Source organism: Sceloporus occidentalis, unplaced genomic scaffold (assembly GCF_023333645.1).
Source record: "Sceloporus occidentalis isolate IW3139 unplaced genomic scaffold, rSceOcc1.0.p SCAF_1, whole genome shotgun sequence".
In the NCBI taxonomy this organism is placed as follows: domain Eukaryota; kingdom Metazoa; phylum Chordata; class Lepidosauria; order Squamata; family Phrynosomatidae; genus Sceloporus; species Sceloporus occidentalis.
Genome location: NW_028316981.1, coordinates 153,999,635 through 154,020,810, shown reverse-complemented (window position 1 = coordinate 154,020,810; position 21,176 = coordinate 153,999,635). Strand labels below are relative to the sequence as shown.

General features: G+C 41.7%; 1 protein-coding gene across 3 annotated transcripts in view; it reads left to right on the top strand.

Annotated features, from left to right (window-relative positions):
• The first annotated feature begins 2,816 nt into the window (after positions 1–2,816).
• Positions 2,817–21,176, top strand: part of DGKE (diacylglycerol kinase epsilon) — a 48,453-nt gene continuing 30,093 nt past the window's right edge. For all 3 annotated transcript variants that reach the window (XR_016271817.1, XR_016271815.1, XM_089478234.1), the window contains exons 1-7: positions 2,817–2,879; positions 4,497–5,727; positions 12,560–12,719; positions 13,718–13,837; positions 16,031–16,174; positions 17,306–17,463; positions 19,519–19,570. Coding sequence is in view for 1 of the 3 variants with exons in the window: in XM_089478234.1 (XP_089334360.1) it covers positions 5,267–5,727; positions 12,560–12,719; positions 13,718–13,837; positions 16,031–16,174; positions 17,306–17,463; positions 19,519–19,570 (1,095 nt within the window). In the remaining 2 variants the exon portion in view is untranslated. The remainder of the gene's footprint in view (positions 2,880–4,496; positions 5,728–12,559; positions 12,720–13,717; positions 13,838–16,030; positions 16,175–17,305; positions 17,464–19,518; positions 19,571–21,176) is intronic.

Genomic DNA, 21,176 nt, shown 5'->3' with positions numbered 1-21,176 from the left:
ATGACAACTTCCATTGGTAACTTTATGGCATCTTCCCACCTCTTCTTCTGTCTTGATTCTTATCACACATTTTTTTCTTGTCTTTTCCCCCTGCTTCGTCCATTAAGAAGAAAAAATCCCAAGAGTGAAACAAAGTCTTCTGATTGGTATGCTAGAAGCCATCCACTTGGATGTGGTTACCATCCTATTGTTGTTGTTGGGTGCCTTTGAGTTGTTTCCAACTTATGGCAACCCTAAGGGGACCTATCATGGGGTTTTCTTGGCAAGATTTGCTTGGAGGGGTTGCCTTTGCCTTCTGCTGAAAGAGTGTGAATTGCCCACAGAACCCAGTGGGTTTCCAAGGATGAACAGGGATTCAAACCCTGGTCTCTGAGTCATAGTCCAATCCTCAAACCACTACAACACACAGGCTCAGTCAGTCATGCACCAACCAAATTTCTCTAGAAAGAATAACATCGTAGACAGATGGATTTTTAAAATAAGCTTTGTGCATCATTCATCAATTTGTTTTAATGCAAGCTGTTGAGAATTACAGTCTGTTTCCTTGATGATGATTGTAATTATTACATCCCTGGCAAAGTATGCTCTCTCTGTGCCTTTTCACAACTGTTAATTGCAGCAGCATCACTAGGGCTGGAGTCACCCAGTGTGGTAACTCATGGTGTCACCCCACCATTGACCTCCTCCCATTACCACACCATACTGAATCCTTAGAAATGTATTTTTGTATCACTGTTACCCAGAAACCAAAGGTCCTGTAGATCACATAAACATCTAGCAACACTAAAATTAAATCTTTAGATTACAATATCATATACACAGTCTACATGTATTTATATGCACATAGTTTCATGTGGTTAAACTAAAATTTTGGTAAGATGTGATTTTTTAAAGGAAAATTTTAAAGAATAAAAAATTAATTTAAAATTTAAAATTTAATTTAAAAAAACCAAAACCTGGGGCCTTTTCTCTCTCCTCACACTGAGTCTCATTCCACTCACACTATCTCTTCTGCTATCATTCCACTCACACTATCTCTTCTGCTGAGACCTAGCATTTTAAAGGAACACAATCGAACACCACAGCCTGTTTCTGCCAAAAGGCAGATGTTTGGGGAGCAGTGGTGTCACACACACATCCTTAGTGTGTCACCTGGGGTGGTCCTAATCTACCTTATCTTTTTGTGACAGCCACTTTTTAAAAAAAGACCTTATTTTCTCCCTTTCCACCCAAAATGATGGTTCCCAGAAGGCATGATTTGGCTTAAAAAAGGAAGGAGTCAGAGGCAGGAGCTTGCTGACTTTGTAAAGGTAACTGTGGCCCCTGAGACATGGACGTAGCCAAGGGGGGGGGGTTGGGGTCTGGACCCCCCACTTCCATTAGAAAAATGAATGGTGTGTGCTGCTGCACCGCCACACCCAAGCCCCATTATAATGGTGGCACTTAGTCTGGACCCCCCCCCCCTTCCTAAAATCCTGGCTATGTCCCTGACTGAGATGTTCTTGGATGTCATCTCCTATCAGTCCTATGCAGCAGAATGGGATGGTGGGAGTTGCAGTACAGTATTTAAAGGGCCACAGTCATCCAGCCCACCCCAGAGTTTTAGCAACACTATTCCTCTTTCTTTTAAGCACTTGTTTAGCACTTTCCTCCTCTGAAACAACTTTTTAAAGAAAGCACTGAGGGAGTGCTATTTCTCTATGCTACTCAGTTCATGGCAGTACGGTTGGTCCACCGCTTTTGCAGCTGTCACTAATAACGGATTTGATTAATAGTTTCTAGGTCCTCTAGTGCAACTTTGCTCAATGCTGACCATAGAGTCACACAGGAGGACCTAGAGATTCCTAGGGAAGACTCTTCTCTAGGCCTTTGTAGGTCCTCCAGCACAAGTCTATGGTCAGCTTACACAGCAGATGTTGATCACAGAGTTGCACTGAGGAGCTAGAGATCCCTAGAGAGAGAGACGTTGAAAGTGTTGTTTTGATTTGCAGTTTTCCCACTGTCCCTGGGTCCTGCACTCCTAGCCCCAGCCAATGAGGAGGTCCACTGTCCTCCTGAACAGGGCCTCCTCACAGCAAGGGACATACCTTTTGAACATTCATATGAAGAAACCTTTCAGGATTTCATGGCCTGCATCCATGGTTTTTTGTGGGCTTTTCAGGCTCTGTGGCCATGTTCTGGAAGAGTTTGTTCCTGACGTTTCGCCAGCAGCTGTGGCTGGCATCTTCATTCTCTAAACGAATGAATGAACGTCAGGAATAAACCCGGGGGAATGGCTCCTAGCACTACCAACCAGAAAACATGGTTCAGCAGCAGCTCTTGGGCCTTGAGAGACCGCTTTAACTGCACCTGGCTCAATGCTAGGGAATTGTGGGAACTGTAGTTTTGTGAGAGATTTAGCCTTTTCTGTCAGAGCTCTGGTGCCACAAGGAGCGACAGTTCCCAGGATTCCCTAGCTCTGAGCCAGGGCAGTGAAAGCGGTCTCAAACTGGATTGTTTCTGCAGTGTGCCTTTTGGACCAGAGAAGGCCACAATAAACTACAAATCCCAGAACCCCACAGTAGACAGCCACAGGAGGAGTGCCAGAGTAGATTGGTGCCCCCGGTGGGTTTCATGGCCAAGCTGGGGCTCCCAGGGTGGGCCTCAAGGCACTAGGCTCCCTGCTCTCGGTCTCTGATGGGGCATTCTCCTCCCCTTGGCTTTGGCCCTGCTTTGCGAGGAGGGAGGGGCGGCCTGCTGCGATTGGTGGCCCGTTTCCTAGCAACTTCCCTCCTGCATTAGACGGAGGCGCTGTGAGTGGCCTCTTCCGCTTCCGCCCGCCCTTGGCTCAGTCACTCTTCGGCGCCCAGTGCCAGGGCGGCGGAGGAGTCGCCAGGAGGGTAAGGAGGAGGAGGAGGAGGGGAAAGGAGATGGAGGGCAGCCTGCGGGGGGTTAGTCACACGGGTCTCCCAGGCTGGGATGGGCAAGCCCTTGTGTGCCCCCTCCCTGCCACTCCCATCGCCCCTCCTCACCTTTGGCTGCCTGCAGGCTGAGGCTGGTGGGGTGCTTGTGAGTCATCACAGGGCGATACAGAAGGGGTTTCCATGGGGCTGCACCCTCCTCTGGCCAAGGGCAGGTGCCCCTTGGGGGTCATGTATACATATATATATCTATATCATTGGGCTGCTGCTCTTATTCATGCTTAGCACTTAGTGATGTTGGCTGAGGAGGATGGCAGGGACAGGGCAACAACATCTGGAGTGCCACACCTTTCTCTCTCCTCGCCCAAGTGGCAGAATAACAGGCACAGGCCTAGACACTCTGGAGATACATATCACACACACACACAAACATCCTTCCATATTGATATTTTCAGATTCAGTTATTCACAGATTTGATCAATGCGTTCTCTCTAGGAATATCTAGGTCCTCCAGGGCAACTCTATGGTCAACGTTAGCCAGAAGTTGCACTCAAGAACCCAGGGGTTCCTAGAGAGGACAGCCCACTAGGCCTTTGTAGCTCCTCCAGGGCAACTCTGTGGTCAATGCCTGTCAGACGCTGAGCACAGAGTTTGCACTGAAGGACCTAGATATTCCTAGAGAGGTGTCCTCGCATTTAAAAACACTGTGTTTTTGTTGTTTATTATTTTTCCACCTCCACGGGGGCTCAGTGCCCCTGACCCCAGAAAATGTGGATGGACAAGCGTATATACACACATGCATCCATGCACACATATATACAATTGTGTGTTCCGTGACTTCAAGTCATTTTCAACTTATGGCGACCCTGTCATGGGTTCCCCACTTCCATCCCCTTCTCCTTTTGTGTCATGTCTTTTTAGGTTGTAAGCCTGAAAGCAAGGAACTGTCAAATTAACTATCTGTAATCCACTCCAAGAGGCTTTGTGGCTGAAGAGTGGAGTATCACTGTAATAAATACACATTTTCTTGGCAAGATGTGTTCAGAGGGGGTTTGCCATTGCCTCCTCCTGAGGCTGAGAGCGTGTGACCTGCCCAAGGTCACCAGGGGGTTTCATGGCCAAGCTGGGAATCAAACCCTGATCTCCAGAGTTGTAGTTAAAACACTGAAACAGCTATGCCATGCTGACTCGTGTGTGTGTGTATATATATATATATGCACATGGAAGCGTGTGTGTGTGATTCTGAGCTGAGGGTGCATCTACACTGTTTGAAATAATGCAGTTTGACAGCTGTAGCTCCATCCTGTGGACTCCTGGGATTTGTATTTTCACAAGGTCTTTGCAATAGAGTGCTGGTGCCTCACCAAACTACAAATCCCAGGATTTTCTAGGAGAGTGACATGACAGTTAAAGTGGTATCAAGCTGCACTCTTTCTACAGTGCTGCTTGATACCATTTCCCAAGGGAAGGGCAGAGCTTGATGGAGAGAACAAAGTACTCCAGGTTGTGTGTGTGTGGTACTGACAATTGTTTTAAAGTATGTTTGAGCAAGTCTCGTGCTTTTCTCCCTCTCAAATTAATCTGTTTTTATTTCAGATGACTTAATTGGGAGCTGCAACAACATCCCGATCCATGATGCACAGACTCTGATAGAAATCTATTCTTGTACTGTCTTGGTTGGGAGTCATGATAGGCGCTGAATTATACTTCTTTAATTGAGCTTGAGTTTGTGTGAGCACAAAGTAGGAAACAAAGTGTTCTTGCCTATAGCCAGGAGAGAAACCAGATAGTGTTATTTGTAGTGAACAGAGAGAATGTGCTTGATTATTGTCTTCTTATAGTTGAGCTGGTTTAGCATTGGATTATTTGCCATTGGAGATGAGCTAAAGTGGTGAGCTGTAACAAGAAGGTGGACACAACTGTCACTATGACATGAAGTCTTTGGGGGAATGTCACTTCTGGAAAAACCAAGATGTGCTGAACATAATAATAAAACAGGAAATATGTCAACATTGTGGAGAGTATAGGAACTAGTGGCTAGGTTTACTGGTTTGTGAGGTGCTTGAAAGGAAAGATATGTTTTATTGCAAGAAATAGATGTTTAAGTATAATTTTTGTCGTGCCACAAATACAAGGGGAAAGTGAGGTTTGTGCTGCAAGGTCTGATGAAGAGGAGGCCAGGAAAGTGTCATTAGGTTGATAAAGTAATTCAGAACATGTATTCTTGGTTATTCAACTGTTGAGTCAAGTTGTTGATGAAATGTGATTATAATAGCAGTAGCCCTCCTCTGCAGCCTAGTACAGGTTAGCTCTCTCGTTTCTGGCCTAGTTTGACATTCAGAGAGCAGATAAGAAATCCAGATAGGATGGAAGGTGTTGAAACCAGCAGGACCTTCTCCACTTCAGGATTGTTTCCAGAATGGGGTCTCGCCTTCTGGACTCTATGTGCTGTGATCGTGCCAGTTCTGCTCACGTTATGGTGCAGCTTCCGGAGGTCCCGGAGACAAGGCCAAGTGCAGGACATCTTGCGCAAGAGCAAGCACGATTGGCAGGACACCGACCTCTTCAGCCAGCCCACCTATTGCTGCATCTGTGCTCAGCACATCCTTCAGGGAGCTTTTTGCAACTGCTGTGGACTGTGTGTTGACGAAGAGTGCCTGAAGAAGGCTGATCGTCGTTTCCACTGCAAGGAGATCATGATGAAGGGAGAAGGGGGCAGCCGAACTTCTATGGTACACCACTGGATCCGAGGCAATGTCCCACTGTGCAGCTACTGTGTTGTGTGCAAGCAGCAGTGTGGTAACCAGCCCAAGCTTTGTGATTACAGGTAACAAGGGGAGGACAAATCTGATAGCAATTTTGAAATAACACAAGGTTGACAGTATAATATTCACTCCCTTCATGTGCCTGAGGCTTAACCAGTGTCACATGTCCTATGTAACTTTCTTTCAGAGCATGGAAAGTTGCTTTTTAAACTGTGAGTCCAACCAGTGTGCCAACTGGCTATGCTAGCTTGGGGTTTCTGAGGGTTACAGTCCAAAAAAGAAACATTTCCAAGGTCTAGTTTCCCTTGAATACTACCATATCAGCCTGAACACACTTCAACTGATTTTGGAAGCTAAGTACTTGGGTGGGAGACCACAGTGGATCTACAGGCAAGTTTAGGAAAGAACTTTGTCCCAACCCCGGAGAGGAGCTGCCAGTCAGAGCTGTCAGAACTGGAGTAGATGGACCAGATGTTGTGACCTAGCATCAGGCAGCCACCTGTGTTCCCAGGTCTCAGTGGTATGGTAAGTGCGAAATCTTTGATGCTGCAAATCTTTTGGCTGACCTCTCCCATCAGTTCCATCCAGCATGGCCAATGGTAAGGGATTGTGGGAGCGGCAGTATAAAACATCTGAGGGACCAAGGTTTCCCAACCCTGGGCTAGAAATTTGAACAAATGAGCAAGGTATATGGATGATTTTCATAGGCCCACTTGTGCTAGCTTCTTTGCTAATTTAGGGTTGTTTGTAAATATGGTTTGGTCCTAGTATTGTACAACATGTGATTCTACTTTGCTGTGAAACCAATGGAGCCAGAGATACAGGATGCTTGAGTTGCAACCAATATTTGTTTGGGGTGATCCTTGGAGCAAAAGCCATCTGAAAATTAAAAACAGCATCTTCACAATTTTGGTAGAATTATGTGGTGTGTCCTCTAAACTGTTTTTTTTTAATAAAATAAAATCACTTTCCTCCTGCACCAACTCCTCAAATAAAATTTAATTCAAATATAAGCATTAAAAAGTAAAATAGTTTAAAATAAGCAGGGCACAATTTTGACAATAAGGACAAAAGAATCAGTGTCAAAGCTCAGTGTGGCCCAATAATGAATAAGTCATGAACTATGTATGACTCTGGAGGCCAGGGTTCTTATGAATGGATGAACCACAAAACACCTAAAGTTCTTCTCTTAAACAAGAAGTTATAGTGGTTTTCTTTTGCAATATTCATCAGTAGGTGCCCATGAGAGCAAGTGTGATGTAGTAGTTTGAATGTTGGACTGCAACTCTGGAGTCCTGGGTTCAGATCCCTCCTTAGACATGGAAACCCACTGAATGACCTTGGGGAAATCACACTTTCTCAACCTCAGAGGAAGGCAAAAGCAAAGCCCTCTAAACAAATCTTGCCAAGAAAACCTGTGATATAGTCGCCATAAGTTGGAAAGGACTTGAAAGCAGACAAGAACAGCAACATTACAAGGGTTTATTTTATGGATGGATGGGTGTGTATTTTTTGTTGTTCTGTTGCTGTTAAGATCACTAGCCTACTCAATGAATGCCCACCAAGCAAGCAGAGGGGATTCCTGGCAGAGGTACTTTCATTTAGTCCATTTCTGTAATCTTGCTCTATTCTCTGAAGACGCCAGCCACAGATGCTGGCGAAACGTCAAGAATAAACTCTTATAGAACATGGCCACATAGCCCGAAAAACCCACAAAAAACTATGGATGCCGGCCATGAAAGCCTTCGACTTCACCTTGCTCTATAGTCCTCATTTTTTTCTGTTCTTGCTCTCCAGGCATCCTTTCTTGGTAAATCTGTTCCATACTTGTGGTGAAGTGCAGTTCTTTTCTCTGAGGAGGGCTAGGTGCTATAAAGTTCTAATGCAATGATGATGTTTTTCTCTTCCTTTACATAACTTAGAGATGTTTTTCTTTGCGCTGTAGAACAGCAGCCTTTTCTGATGCTGAACCACCTGTAATTCCTTCATACATCATGAAAGCCACATACAGTATTTCCTTATTTCTTCATCTGTAGCCATACATATCTTGACCCTTTTCTCTCTAGAGTGCCTAGATGGATAGAGCTGTATTTTTGTGGAAAAAAAATAGTATTTTGATTGTCCAGAAGAGTTGATTTGGGTAAATATATCAAATGAGGCTTGCTGTGCATGATTACCAAAATACCCACTTTTGTAAAACCTGTGAAGAGAAGAGAAAACTGGTGTCTTCCTTGACATCTATTCATGTGCTGTTTGCCTATCTTTCTCCTTTAAAAGAACCAAACAAAGGAAACAGTGCAGGGATTAGTTACTGTTTTGAGATTGAGTTGTTCTTGGAAAGTAACATGGAAGGTGTGGCCAGTACCACACCACATAGAGTCCTGGAATCATTTGTTTCCACACTCTTGAAGGTTATTCTCATTTTATAGGTGAGCAGCAGGGCTGGCTTGCTGCCTGTGTTCCACTTTGCTGTAGTTTCTTAATGTCTCCGAAGACTGTACATCCACTATTATCCACTCTCTTGTGATGCTTTCAGTATGGAGCATGCCACCTTGCATGCACCTGTCCATACATGTCAGTATTCTTGAGCCTTTTTTTAACTAAACAAATATCCTCCAATGAATTACTTCTTTTAAAAAAGGCTTCTTGATTAAAGCTTTGTAGCAATACATCTTAAAGCATGTCGCCTAGTTATAAGACATGGCATCAGAAAGAGTACTGTTTACTCATGTATAAGTCTTGAAATTTTAGTTGAAAAATTCACACACACACACACACAAACCTGGGTCATCATATTCACAGATCAGTGTAATGACTGAACTCTAACTCTTACCAAAAAAAAAAAAAAAAAAAAAAGAACCATCCTCTTCTCTGAATAGAGTAATCAGGCATTAAGGATTTGAATAAGACATTTCTGTATGTTTGTCAGATTTTCTGGGTTAAAATCAAACAAAGTAATCACATTAAAGTTAATGGCTGTAATCACTGCTAACATAGTCACAATTTTTTTGCTTTGTCTTTACATCCTTCTTGACATGTGCACATTTTCTTAGCCCCACCTGCGTCTGGTCACCTCCCCCACACACTATATAGCCACTATTTACCGTAGCCTCCTCATCTATCCAGCCTTTAGGGTGAGCACAAGCAGTTATGCCTGCTGGAATTTTGTAAGTTATTTGGCATTGCTTTCCTTTGCATCGTTCTTTATCTCCTTGGCTACCTACCATCAATTTATCTACAGGTCATATCAAAATCCATAATTTTAGCCCCGAAACCCATCCTCAATTTACACATGAGCTAGACTTATAGTCAAATATATACTGCAAGTTTTAGAAAAGTATTAAGTCCTTTTGAAATGCATTTTGCTGTCTTTCATACTTCTACATGTAGGACAAAGAATTTATCTAGCACAGGAATGGAGAACCTGTGGCTTCAGTTGGTGCCACAATCTCATCATCCCTCACTGCTAGCCTTACTGATGAGGACTAATGAGAATTGGAGTCCCTCATATCTGGAGAACCAAAGATTCCCCATCCCATCCTAGCACAATGTCAATTCTAACTGAGTAGACCTCCCAAGGTATCTTGGGGTGGGTGTTGTGCATTCAACTGTGCCTGCTAGAACGCATGAATACAGTTTGGTGATTTTTTTTCCCCACTGGCTTGCTTGAAACACCATCTTGGAATCCATTCAAAAGCCAAAAGGTGATGGGCAGAGGGGTAACAGCTCTGTTATCTCACTTTTGTGCCTATAGGCAGAGATTGAAAATACTGGTTGCAAGTGAAAAGGATTTTGGGGTTAATGGATGGGGGGGGGGTGTCGGTGTTTTGTTTTGTTTTCTAATCAAAGATAATGTTGCTGGAACATAAATTGTACCTAGCAGTGTGATAGCCGAGCCCCTAATGCCAGACTGGAGGAGGCAAGCTGTAGATACTGAGTTGTATTGAGAAAATATTTCCTTTCATGTACTCAAAAGATTCAAAGCTGCTGCCAAATGGAGTCCCTGGTACTGGAAACTGGGCTCTGGGCAAAGCTCTGGCTCAAATAACAACACATTAAAGAGCTTTGTAACAAGCCTAATGTATTAAAAGTGGGCTTAGTTGATGTTGTATAATAATGTTGCAGCTGTGCACCAAAATTAGAATTTGTCAAATCCTTAATCAGCAGTGAAAGAATTGCCTGTTCAGAATGCTGGTGTGTCTGTAGCTATATGGAAGGTGCCCCAGCCATTCTAGTTCACAATTGGATTAGCACAGAGGCCACTAAAAATAGCAGTGAGAGCTTTTACGATTAACTCTTTGGGTATAGGGTATAGCAATCTCACCTCTCTGGCAGATTGTAATAGGCCATGCTATTGCCACTGCTGCTTTTTGTACCCTCTCAAAGTGATTTCTTAAGTCTAAATCCTGCTTCAGCACTGCAGTATCTGGGCCTTGATTATACAGACCCTAAAAATCCTACTCTCTGCAAAGACAGCATGAAATCTTTTTGTCAAGTGAATGATAGAACATTTTGCACATAGCCCAGAGCATGGTGAAAAAATACTTTTTTGAATTCTTTAACTCCTAGAACCCCCAGCCAGCCTATATATTGGCCATGATGTCTAGGGGATTCTTGGAATTGTAGTGCAAAAAGTGAACTTTTCCAGGCTTTGACATCACCCACAGCAAACTTGTCTATGTTGGGCATAATGATCTCCTAAGCTGCTGCCTCAAGGAAAAAATAAAGCCATTTGACACCACTTCAACTTCCATGGCTCAATGCTATGGAATCCTAGGATTTGTAGTTTGGGGGGCTCCAGAGCTTTCTGACAGAGAAGGCTAAATATCTCAGAAAACTACAAATCTCAGAGTTCCATAGCAGTGACTCACGGCAGTTAAAGTGGTGTTAAACTGCTTTATTTTTTTTGAAGTCTGGATATAGTCCTAGTTGGAGCAAAGGAACATTAAGGTGATTTTAGCGAATGTGCTTAACAATTCTTTTCATCGCCTCTTTTCTCTCCCTCCTATGAAACTCTCATGCCTTCCTCACTCTTCCTTCTCCTGAATGGAGTGGCTTTTGACTATATCAAAGAACACCCCTCTTCTCAGTAGCTGTGCTTCAACCTCCTCTTATGACTCTATAGAGTTTAAACAGTCAAGAAATTTTAAGAAATGCCAGTGCAGTTGTGAAACTGCTGCCATGTGGTTTTGCTGGCCCGGCAACTGTATGTCTAGTGTTGGGGAGATGGCAGGGAAAAAGTCAGGTGCACGTGTGCCATTTGGCAACTGTACCTAGGCAAATGGCATGGCCGAAACTCTCATGTGTTACAGTGCAGTGAATTTAATTGAGTTGCCCCTTTGTTCTTGTTCTTAAAATCTCAGTGCTTGAGACTTAATGCTAATAAGTTTTTTTCAAACTCTTTCCTTTTAGGATGGTTTTTTGTCTGCTTTCCAACTTAGGGTATGGTAGGTGATATGTATTTTTTTTTCTGCAATAGTCAGGGTGATAAACATTGTTTTCTTTTCAAAGGACAGTTTGCACTTTTTTCTGAATTCTAGCAGGCAACTGTAACCCCCATCTGATGGGCCAAATGTTGCCCATCTGCGGTTTGGAGGAAAAAATGGTCGCTTCTCAGAATTGGAAAGCCCCCCCCCCCCCCCCCCCGCTGTGGTTCTTAAGTCACTATGCCAAATGTCTCTTAAGTTTTCAGCCAAGCTTGACTTAACAGTTTCCTTTTAGCAGCCTAGCTTGTACGGTGTGAATTAAGGACCTCATTCACTCTGTGAATCCCAAATAGGTAGCATTTCACAACCTTTAAATATTAATAAGTTTGTACCAAAGTACACAATGTGCTTTGCACAGCAAGAAAATCTAAGGCATTAACTAATATGTATTTTCTTTCTGTCTGTTTTAGAATTCCAAAAACTATATTAGTATACAGCAGAGAAGGTCTAAAAATCAGTGAAAGCTTTTGAGATTGCCAAAATCTCTTCGCCAGGCAAGATGTAATAAAGACTGTTGTGGGGTGAGGGAAAGAAAGGGGGCAAACCTGAATCAATATTGAAGGCATGGCATCTGCATGGGCCTGTGGCCCATTCACACTACAGAATTATAGCATTATTATTCCACTTTAACGACTGTGGTTCCATTGTACGGAATCCTGGAATTTTCCCTTTACGGAGGGGGATTTAGAATTCTCAGCCAGAGAGCTCTAGTGCTTCTGACCAAAGTACAAGCCCAGGATTCCATAGGATGGTGCCATGACCATTGAAGTGGAATCATAGTGTGATAATTGTCTAGTGTGAATGGGCCTGTGGTCTTGGGGTTGAAATGGGGGAGACATTTAAAGGTTCTACCATGGGGTGGGGAAAGCACAACTCATGGGCTTCTCACAAACTTTTCTCTAAGCCATTTTGGCAACATGAAAAAAAATGTGTTTTTCACTGATGGTTTAAATCAGTGGTTCACAAACTTTGGTCCTCCAGTTATTTTAGACTTTTAACTCCCAGAGGTCCTAATCAGATTGGCCAACAGTTGGGAGTTCTGAGAGCTGAAATCCAAAACATCTGGAGGACCAAAGTTTGGGAGCCATTGGTTTAAATGGACCACAGAGTTCACCAGCCCACCTTCCAACTAATCAAAATAGAGAGAGAAGAAATCAAGCCAGAAATGAATCATCTGCATTGATTACTTAGACCCAAAATTCTATTTCAGGCACATGGAATAGAAGTTGTCCACCCCAGCTATATTACTGCCTTACTCTGAGGCTAAGATTGTGTGACATGCCAAAAGTACACAAAAAGACTCAACGCCAGCTCAGGTTCACCATAGAGTCACTATAAGTAAAAAATGACTTGAAGGCACACATCATCAACAACAACAACGAAATTTAATCAATTTTCTTCTTTTCAGGTGTGTTTGGTGTCAGCAAACAGTGCATGATGAATGCATGCAAAACTCTTTGAAGAATGAGCAGTGTGAATTTGGAGAATTTCGTAACCTCATCATCCCTCCATATTACTTATCAAGTGTCAGTCAGATGCGTAAAGACAAGCATATGGACTATGGAAAGGTAGGCCATGCTTTGTACCTGTATATTCTTGGACAGGCAAGTACATATTGAAAGTACAGTAAGTTGAGAGAGATCTTGAGTTTTGCTAAGGTGACCTTGGCAAGCCACAGCTATTCCATTCATGACCAAGACCTACAGAACAAAGGAGAAGGAACTGGAACCGTGAGTGCCCTTGTCATAGGATCCTTTCAGTCTACACAATCATAGCATAATGATTCCATTTTAACTGTCATGGTTCCATCCTATGGAATCCTGGGGCTTGTAGTCTGGGGATTCCATACACCCTTCTATCCACTGCTACTTCCAGGATTCCATAGCACAGAACTATGGGAGTTAAAATGGAATCATAGGGCCGGAATTGTGTTTTTATGAGAGGGCCCATGATTTGTGTTAGCCTATGAAGAGTACTGAATGCACCAATGCTGTATGTATCTACTAGAAAGATGGCCTTTTTTTGTAGTGGCATCCTGAGAGGCCCTGAAAAATTTCCTTTTTGGGAGGATGCAGCTCCCAGAATCTCCAAGCTAGCATGGCCATTCTTCCAAGTTTAGCGCCCTGTTACAAAATAGCATTTTGACACCATCTTGATTGTTTTCTCAGTGCCAAGTTAAAAAATTGTATTTTACAATCTGGGAATCTCATTTTTAAAATGTGCATATAGTTAAAGTAACACCAGGCCAGTTCATTGCCGACAGTTCTTGAAAAAGTCAGTTTGTGATGGCAAACACATACCTAAATGGAACGTATCACCTTTTTAAGTATTACATGGGAATGGAAAATCTGCGTTTTTATGTAAACTGGAAAGGCAGCTATTCTGTTGTAGCTACTCTTTCTGTGCTAATTGTAAGGATATGGTGTCTCTGTTACAATTTGAGAATGAATTTCCCAGCAATGCATTGAAGAGACAGGAAGGGAAAGCATTCAGTGCCTTTTCCTCCATGCTGTGTTGCACAGATGTAAGTGTAAGAAATTGTTTGGGGTTTTTTTCCCTTTCACAGCTAGCTTCCTCCTGTGGGAAAAATTGGACTCCTCTGATTGTTCTGGCTAATACTCGGAGTGGAAACAATATGGGGCAAACCTTGATGGGCCAGTTTAAAAACTTGCTAAACCCAATTCAGGTAATTGTTGTTTATTCAGTGAAATTGCAGGGCAAAGCATACTGTTTTCTAAGTGAAGTTATGTTAACATAGTTTAATATGTCCTTCTAATGTCCTTACGGTACATCTTGAATATGGTATGGAATAAGCTCCATCGAACATGAGTATTACTCCTGAATAAAGATGGCTAGGTTTGCACTGTTAGAGTCAGCATAGTGTAGTGGTTAAAGCAGAGTGGGAATCATGCAGCCCTCTAGATATTGTTAGACTGTAATTTTTACAATTCTTCACCACTGGTATAATGGGAGATGTAGTCCAGGAACATTTGGAGAACTTCATGGTTTCCATCCCTGGGTTAGAGTGTCAGGCTAAGGAGACCTGACTTCAAACTCTCATTCACCAAGGAAGCCATAGATCAAAACACCATACCACATTGGCTTGTGATATAACATACATAGCCATATTTTACCATAATTCCTCTATTAAACACAACATTTTTAATTTTGCTTTTTACAAATCTAGAATATCATGCAACCTTCCCTGAAACTGATACCTATTTACAAGAAAACAGTTCAAGCCTCTGCAGTCAGGCATTTTCATCTGTTCCTTTCTCCTAACCTCATTTAATTTAAGCCAGAGTTTGCTAAAAGAAGCTTGTTTCTGTTGCCAGGGCTCAGACTGAGAATGTATAAAAGGAAATACTATATATTACCATCAAACTGTGTGTTGTTGTTTTTTATGTATCAAGCAACCTTTTGTAATTTTGCCTAACTCTTAATACAAAAGCAGATTTCTATTCCAAGCTGTTTTCTCTTAAGGCAGTTACTGCTGCCTTTGCCAAAGAAACTGCAGGTGGCCTGAACAGCTAATTGGATTGTTTTCCTCTTATCCCAGCCGCTTCAGAAAAAGGAGGCAGTGAGGGCAAGGAGACTTTCTTCCAGAGATGGTTCCACATTCACAGACTGTATGCTGTCTATTGACAATCATTGTCTTGATTGTATTATTTTGCTGGGTATTTGGTCACTATCGGTGGTTCTATATGTGACCAGGAGCATCACAATGCAACCTCTGCAAAAACATGCCATTTTGTGAATGTGTGTTTCTACTTGTTTTGGATGTTGACCAGGACCTGGCTCTGCCATCTACAAAAAGAATGCATGACACATTGTTTTAACACTTCTGGGTTGGATGCTTCACTTTTTTTTATGTGAAACCTCATGTGTATACGTATGTGTGTATTTCTCTGTGTGTGTGTGTTTTGCAGAATGGTTTTAGTGCTATTGAAGCACATTTTCTGAATGGTTATACAGAAGGGCCCTCATTTCTAAATTGGCTATAAACTCCAGACAAGAATACTTTATTGGAAATTGAAAAGGTGTTTAAAAAGAGAAGAAACAGATACAGTTTTTCCCTCCTCCCTTATACATTTCCATAAGGCTTTGCTAGAATATTAAACTTCCTTTTTGGAAATGCTTAGGGCTTTTTCCCTCTGTGTTGTTACATGAGCTAACAAGGTGGGGGAGGAAGAAATATTTCAGGAAGCTTTGACAGAAGCCTGCTGTTTCTCAAGATTCCTGCTGGATTTCTCAGTTCTCTTCCCCAGAAACTCAAAACAACAAACCAAGTTCTTGAAATTCAGTACAAACAAACTGCAACTTAAATAGTCTCAAAAATTAGCACATTTGATGTCTTAAGTAATATTCTTTCACTTTCTCTTGTAAAGACATGACAGTAGAACATCACTGCATAGATTACAAATTTTGCTTAGTCCTAATTTATATGGTAATGTTAGTATTTCATAGTATTGAGTTGCTTCCTTGAAGCAGAGGCTACATCTGCATAGCAGAAATAATGCAGTTTGACACTGCTTTAGCTACCACAACTCAATGCTGTGGAATTCTGGGATTTGTAGTTTTGTGAGATATTTTTTTCCTTGGCTGTTAGAGAGCTCTGGTGCCACAAGATACTACAAACCCCATAGCATTAGACCATGGCAGTTAAAGCAGTGTCAAACTGCATTATTTCTGCAGTGCAGATGCAGCCAGGCAGCATTTGACCTGGAAGTAAAATAGCTTCCATCTTATGGCAGGGGGTTGGACTGGATGGCCCTTGTGGTCTCTTCCAACTCTACGATTCTATGATTCTATCAATAAACTCTCTCCCCCCATTATATATATGTATGTATGTATGTATGTATGTCTTAAATCTCTTCAGGTTTTTGAACTGACCAAAACAACACCTACAAAGGCACTCCAGCTTTGCACCTGGCTGCCTTGCAATTCTGCTAGAGTGCTGGTCTGTGGTGGAGATGGTACAGTGGGATGGGTCTTAGATGCAATCGATGACATGAAGATTAAGGTATGGTGTGCTACAGTGTTTTGGCAAACCCTTTTCCCCACTTCTGCACTAGTTTCTTTAGATTCTGTAGTTTCAAAATGCATCCTACTGAGTACTGCACGCTAGACAATCCAATGGTTAACCAATGGTTAACCAAATTACATATCTCCTTAAAGCAACAGTCCTCTTTAGAAAAACCGGAGGGGGGAAATCAATTTGGTCCATAAGTTTGGAAGTACAGTGTGAAAAATATTTCAGTTGAACTTGACCGTATCTTGCCATATGATGAAAAGACATTTTTACCACCTATTACAAGTACTGTAATTCTGTTACAAGTACTAACCATGAGCTTACTGGAGTATATGCATTGTGACACTCTAGTGTTACTAATTTAATGAACTATATGTCTTGGACCATGAACTATTATGATATAGTATATTACCTTATGATAAAGAACATTGGTTTAAATTTACAGGAATAGTGCTTTAGAATGCTCATAACTTATTATTATTTGTAAAAGAAGTATATTTTTACTTCAAATTTCTGGGGTTTATCTGTTTTATTCAGTGTACTTATCACACCCCAGAGGGTAATTTTGTTTTGTTTTTGATGTCTACTGCTTATTATAGTGTTATAGTAATAGTGTTCACATTGTTTTCAACTCATATTCTCTTTCTGAACACATTTATCCCTAACTCTTAATATGACAGCGAAGGGGCATCATGCATGAAACGTATTCTCTCAGCTTGCCAGGTTGAATCCCAGCTAGGCACAGAAGACAGATTTCAGGCCTCCTGAAAGCCCAACTTTCTTTTAGAGAATCTCTGCTCTTGATTGCTAGTGAGCATCCAGTTCCAGCTCCTACCAAAGACTTCCCCCATCTTGTCTCCCACTCTGTCTGTTAGTCACTAAAAGATATGTAACAACCCAGTAGAGAAAAATGCATGCTTCTTGCTTTATACTTTGTTATGAATATGCATTTTTGCCATCTGTTCTTATTAGACCCCCAGCAGTACCATTCAGTAGTAAGCCTTGAAGCAGGTTTTTTCAATTATTGGTATTTAAGATGTCTTTTACATTCTGGGATTAAATGTGGGAAGGCTGGGAGCATACAGAGATTTTTATGACTGACCGAATCCCTCTGTACGACAGGGACAAGAGCGGTACATCCCACAGGTGGCGATCTTACCATTGGGGACAGGTAATGATCTGTCGAACACCCTGGGTTGGGGTGCTGGATATGCTGGAGAGATTCCAGTAGAGCAGATTCTGCGCAATGTCATGGATGCTGATGGAATCAAGTTGGATAGGTGAGCTGCACAGCAGAAGGTCTCTAAGGGCTCATGCATACAAAGTAAAATGAGTGGCCAGAGGCCACTCCTACGCCGATCGCACTGGAACTGCAGTGACTGCACAAGCCTGATCCAGGCCACTGCTGTAGTCCTCAACGCAGCCACTAGTAGGAGCAGTGTTTCGCCACTCCTTTTTGTGCCAGCTCTTCTGTATTGGCACAGCCACGTTTAGGGCATGTGTTGTGTAAACACCATGCTCCCAACATGGCTTAAAGCCAGCACTTTTGGCCCATCTGTTTGGGGCCATAGATCACTGAACCTTATCCCTCGAGCCTCTATAAAATTTCAGTAGGAAACCTAGAGAACGTTTGGAGTCCTGACATCTGTCCTCACTTCTCTGTGGCTGTGCTTTGATTTCTGCATGAATTACCTGAATTTTGTTATGCTTGCTATGAGTACTTATTCTGAATGTAGGAAAAACAGAGTAATGGGCAGGGAAAGGAAAGAAGTCCAGCTTAATGGTTAAAAGGGTAAGGGGTCACAGAATAAGCAGCTGCCCACAGAAATGATGATAAAGAGATCACAGAGCCCTTTAGTAAGCAGCTTTGGAAGAACCTAACATTTCAGTTTTTATCCAATCTTGTGGCAACACAGGTGTGGCAGCATTCCTACCTTAGAACACTGCAGCAGGATCACAATGGTTTTAGGTGCTATGAAGCCGCAGTATGTGAGTGAGTGAATGAAAAAGTGACTGTGTTAATCTTTTTGTCTAAAGATTAATAAAGATTTAGGTATAGATGACAGTTATATAGATACTATGGAAATGCATTCCCTTTGACATGCTAGAACCCTCTAGATGACTTCATGCTCATCAGCTTTTAAAAATGTACAACTTAAGGATCCATCAAAGAATATAAATACCATTAAAAAAATAGAAGAACTGAAAACCTTATCAACAAGATCCAGTCCAGAATAATTTGTCCTTTTCTAAAGAAGTAAAAATCAGTTCTTTGCTTCATAGGCCTTCCAGAACATGTGGAATGCTAAATTTAAATCAAATGAATAAAGCAAATATCTTTGCCAGCCTCCCAAAGTAAGAGGATAACCTTAAGGAAAGAATTCAGGGAGCCACCAGTAAGAAAGCCCTGCCCTTTTGTAGCCGTGCACTCAGTCTCAATGGCTACTACAGGACTGATCAGATTGCCCAAGCATATGGGGGCAAGGAAATGCTGAGGTCCCCATATACAAGGAAATTCTAAAGATGCTCTCTTCATGAGATCTTTCTTAAGTTCCTAGCTCTTTAGGCCAGAATCTCATTGGGGCACTTGCACAAGCAGAAAAATAGTGACACACACACAAGCACATTCTCAGAGGTTGCCTAACTTTAGTGCTTAGTATATGTTTCCATTTCTCTCTATTTCACTTTGGTTGGTAGGGGGCTAACCGACTGTAATAGTCTTGGAGCAACATTACAACAAAAGGGAGCATTAGTTCTCTTATACTTTTGGTGGTGCCTATGAAATGAGGGGGAAACATACTGTATAATGTAGGAATACAACCTTTCCTGGCTCTTCAAGGTTTTTTTTTAAATGTTTGTCCATTTCTACCTTAAAATGTTAAGAACCTGTTATGAACCTGTTGTTTATGTTTTTCTTGTTACCTTTATTGTTGCATTTTACATTTGTAATATTTCATGTGAAACTTGGAAAAAGAGAGGGAATCTGTTATGAACAAGGAACATACTCTCTGTTCCTTGTTATAAAAGGTTGGCTTTAGTTCCTATGGGGAAAGGCTGATCTATCCCTATTCAAAGGCATGTAAATATATCATAGGACATAATGCATGGAGACCTGAGGGGCTCATCATCCATCATAGTTCCTAAAAGCAAATTTTAAAGAATGACTGGCTTTTAATAACAGTTTTAAGATGCAGAGGAATGCTAAGGGGGTCAATTGTATCCTTAATGTTTCAACTGTTGTTTTTATTAGGTCTTTTTAAAACCTGTCAGTTTTGTACATTTAATCTATATGCGAATTTATGACTTCTTTTTTCTTCCCTCCCCTCCCTATTTAGATGGAAGGTCCAGGTAACAAACAAAGGATACTACAATTTAAGAAAACTAAAGGTACAATTTGGAAAACATTAAAGTTTATAGATAGTAAATAAACTATTGTTTTCTGTTTTTCTTTTTGTTTACCTTGGAGATGTGCAGAAAATCAATCCCCATTACCAGTGGACAACTGTTTGTGATCCATCCTGAGTCTGCTGGTGAATGATATTCTTGTAATACAGGAAAATTGTGTACCTGATTCATCCTTTGAAGGATCTCTATAGTGGAGTTTCTTCTGCCTTTGTCTTTATACATTTATTGGAGATCTGAAATAAGGAGCTATTTAAAGCCTAGGGAACTTTTGAAAGTGAAATGAACTCTTGTTTGCTACTGTGAAAGGTTTTGCATGGCACAGGAGCACTCTTTTGCAGACTGGCAAGGTTTTATTTTCCTCAAGGATGTTGGACTGGGAAAAATGGGTAACATTTATATTTGGTCTTGTGCATTTCACTTTGCCCTCACTCTCTAGTGAAATGGAACACTCAGTGATGCCATAACATCAAATTTATCCCTATAGAGCATTGAGTGTGACTGGATCACCTAGAACTCTACCCTGTGCTATAATCCCACCATCCAGGAGCTCAGGAGGTTAGGACCACCCTGCCTCATATCCCTTAACACTCTATTATTGTTTTGTTCATTTAAAATATATTGATGTACCATGGAATTTGGAGTGGAGAGTGGGATTGCTGGTTGGCTAGCATCCTGTTGATTAGTCCTAACTAGAGTAGACTCATAGAATCAATTGTATAATGAATCAATGTGTAGGTAAATCCCATTGATTTAATGGGATTCTACTCTAGTCAATACTAGCAACAGGATTTAGGCCACTCAAATATAAAGTGGCCAATACTGAGACCTGGAATTAAGGTGAGAAAAGGTCCATTTTAGTAATCTTGGATGGTATTTAAAAACAAAAACAAGCCATGCCAGTGTCTGCCAAAACAGCATTGTGAATCTGAAAGAGAATCCCTTCAGAAGCAAAGAGTTTGGACACTTCCTTCCTGGTTCTAGTTAACTTAGGCCTGGTTCCCAGAAATGACAAAGGTACAAATGGTAAACCTATATCTCTTCTGCATTTATTTTGTTGCAGGTAGCTATGTGATAAAATTATCTTATGTTTAAAAGGTGGGGGGCGCGGTGTCCAGGCATATTTTCATCTACACTTCAGAAAGATGGCTAAGCCTGCTTGAGCCAAAAGGAAGAGTGCAACTCTTTTAACAAATAAACATACAGGAACCCTTTTCTTGGAAGAGCTTTCCATTATGTAAGCCTTCCCCTGCTGTCTGAGATGGTACAGTCCAGACACAAGTTTCCTATTTCATATGCTGTTTGTGAGTAGTAGAACACACGTGATTAAAGCCTCTCTACATCCCGACTTTACTGGCTGTACTGAAGGAATGTGAAATAATCAGATCTACCAGGAGCATGCAAAGTATGCCAGTGGGTATCTGAAGGTTCATAGATGGCCAGCAATACTCTACATTGCCCGGATTTAGCCTTATTCCTAACATTTGGCCATCACATTTTGTGTAACCTCATCCTGTGAGCTTTTCCTCAGAATCAACTAGTATTACATGAAACTAGTGTGAAGTAGCCCTAAAGAAAATCACTGATCTAA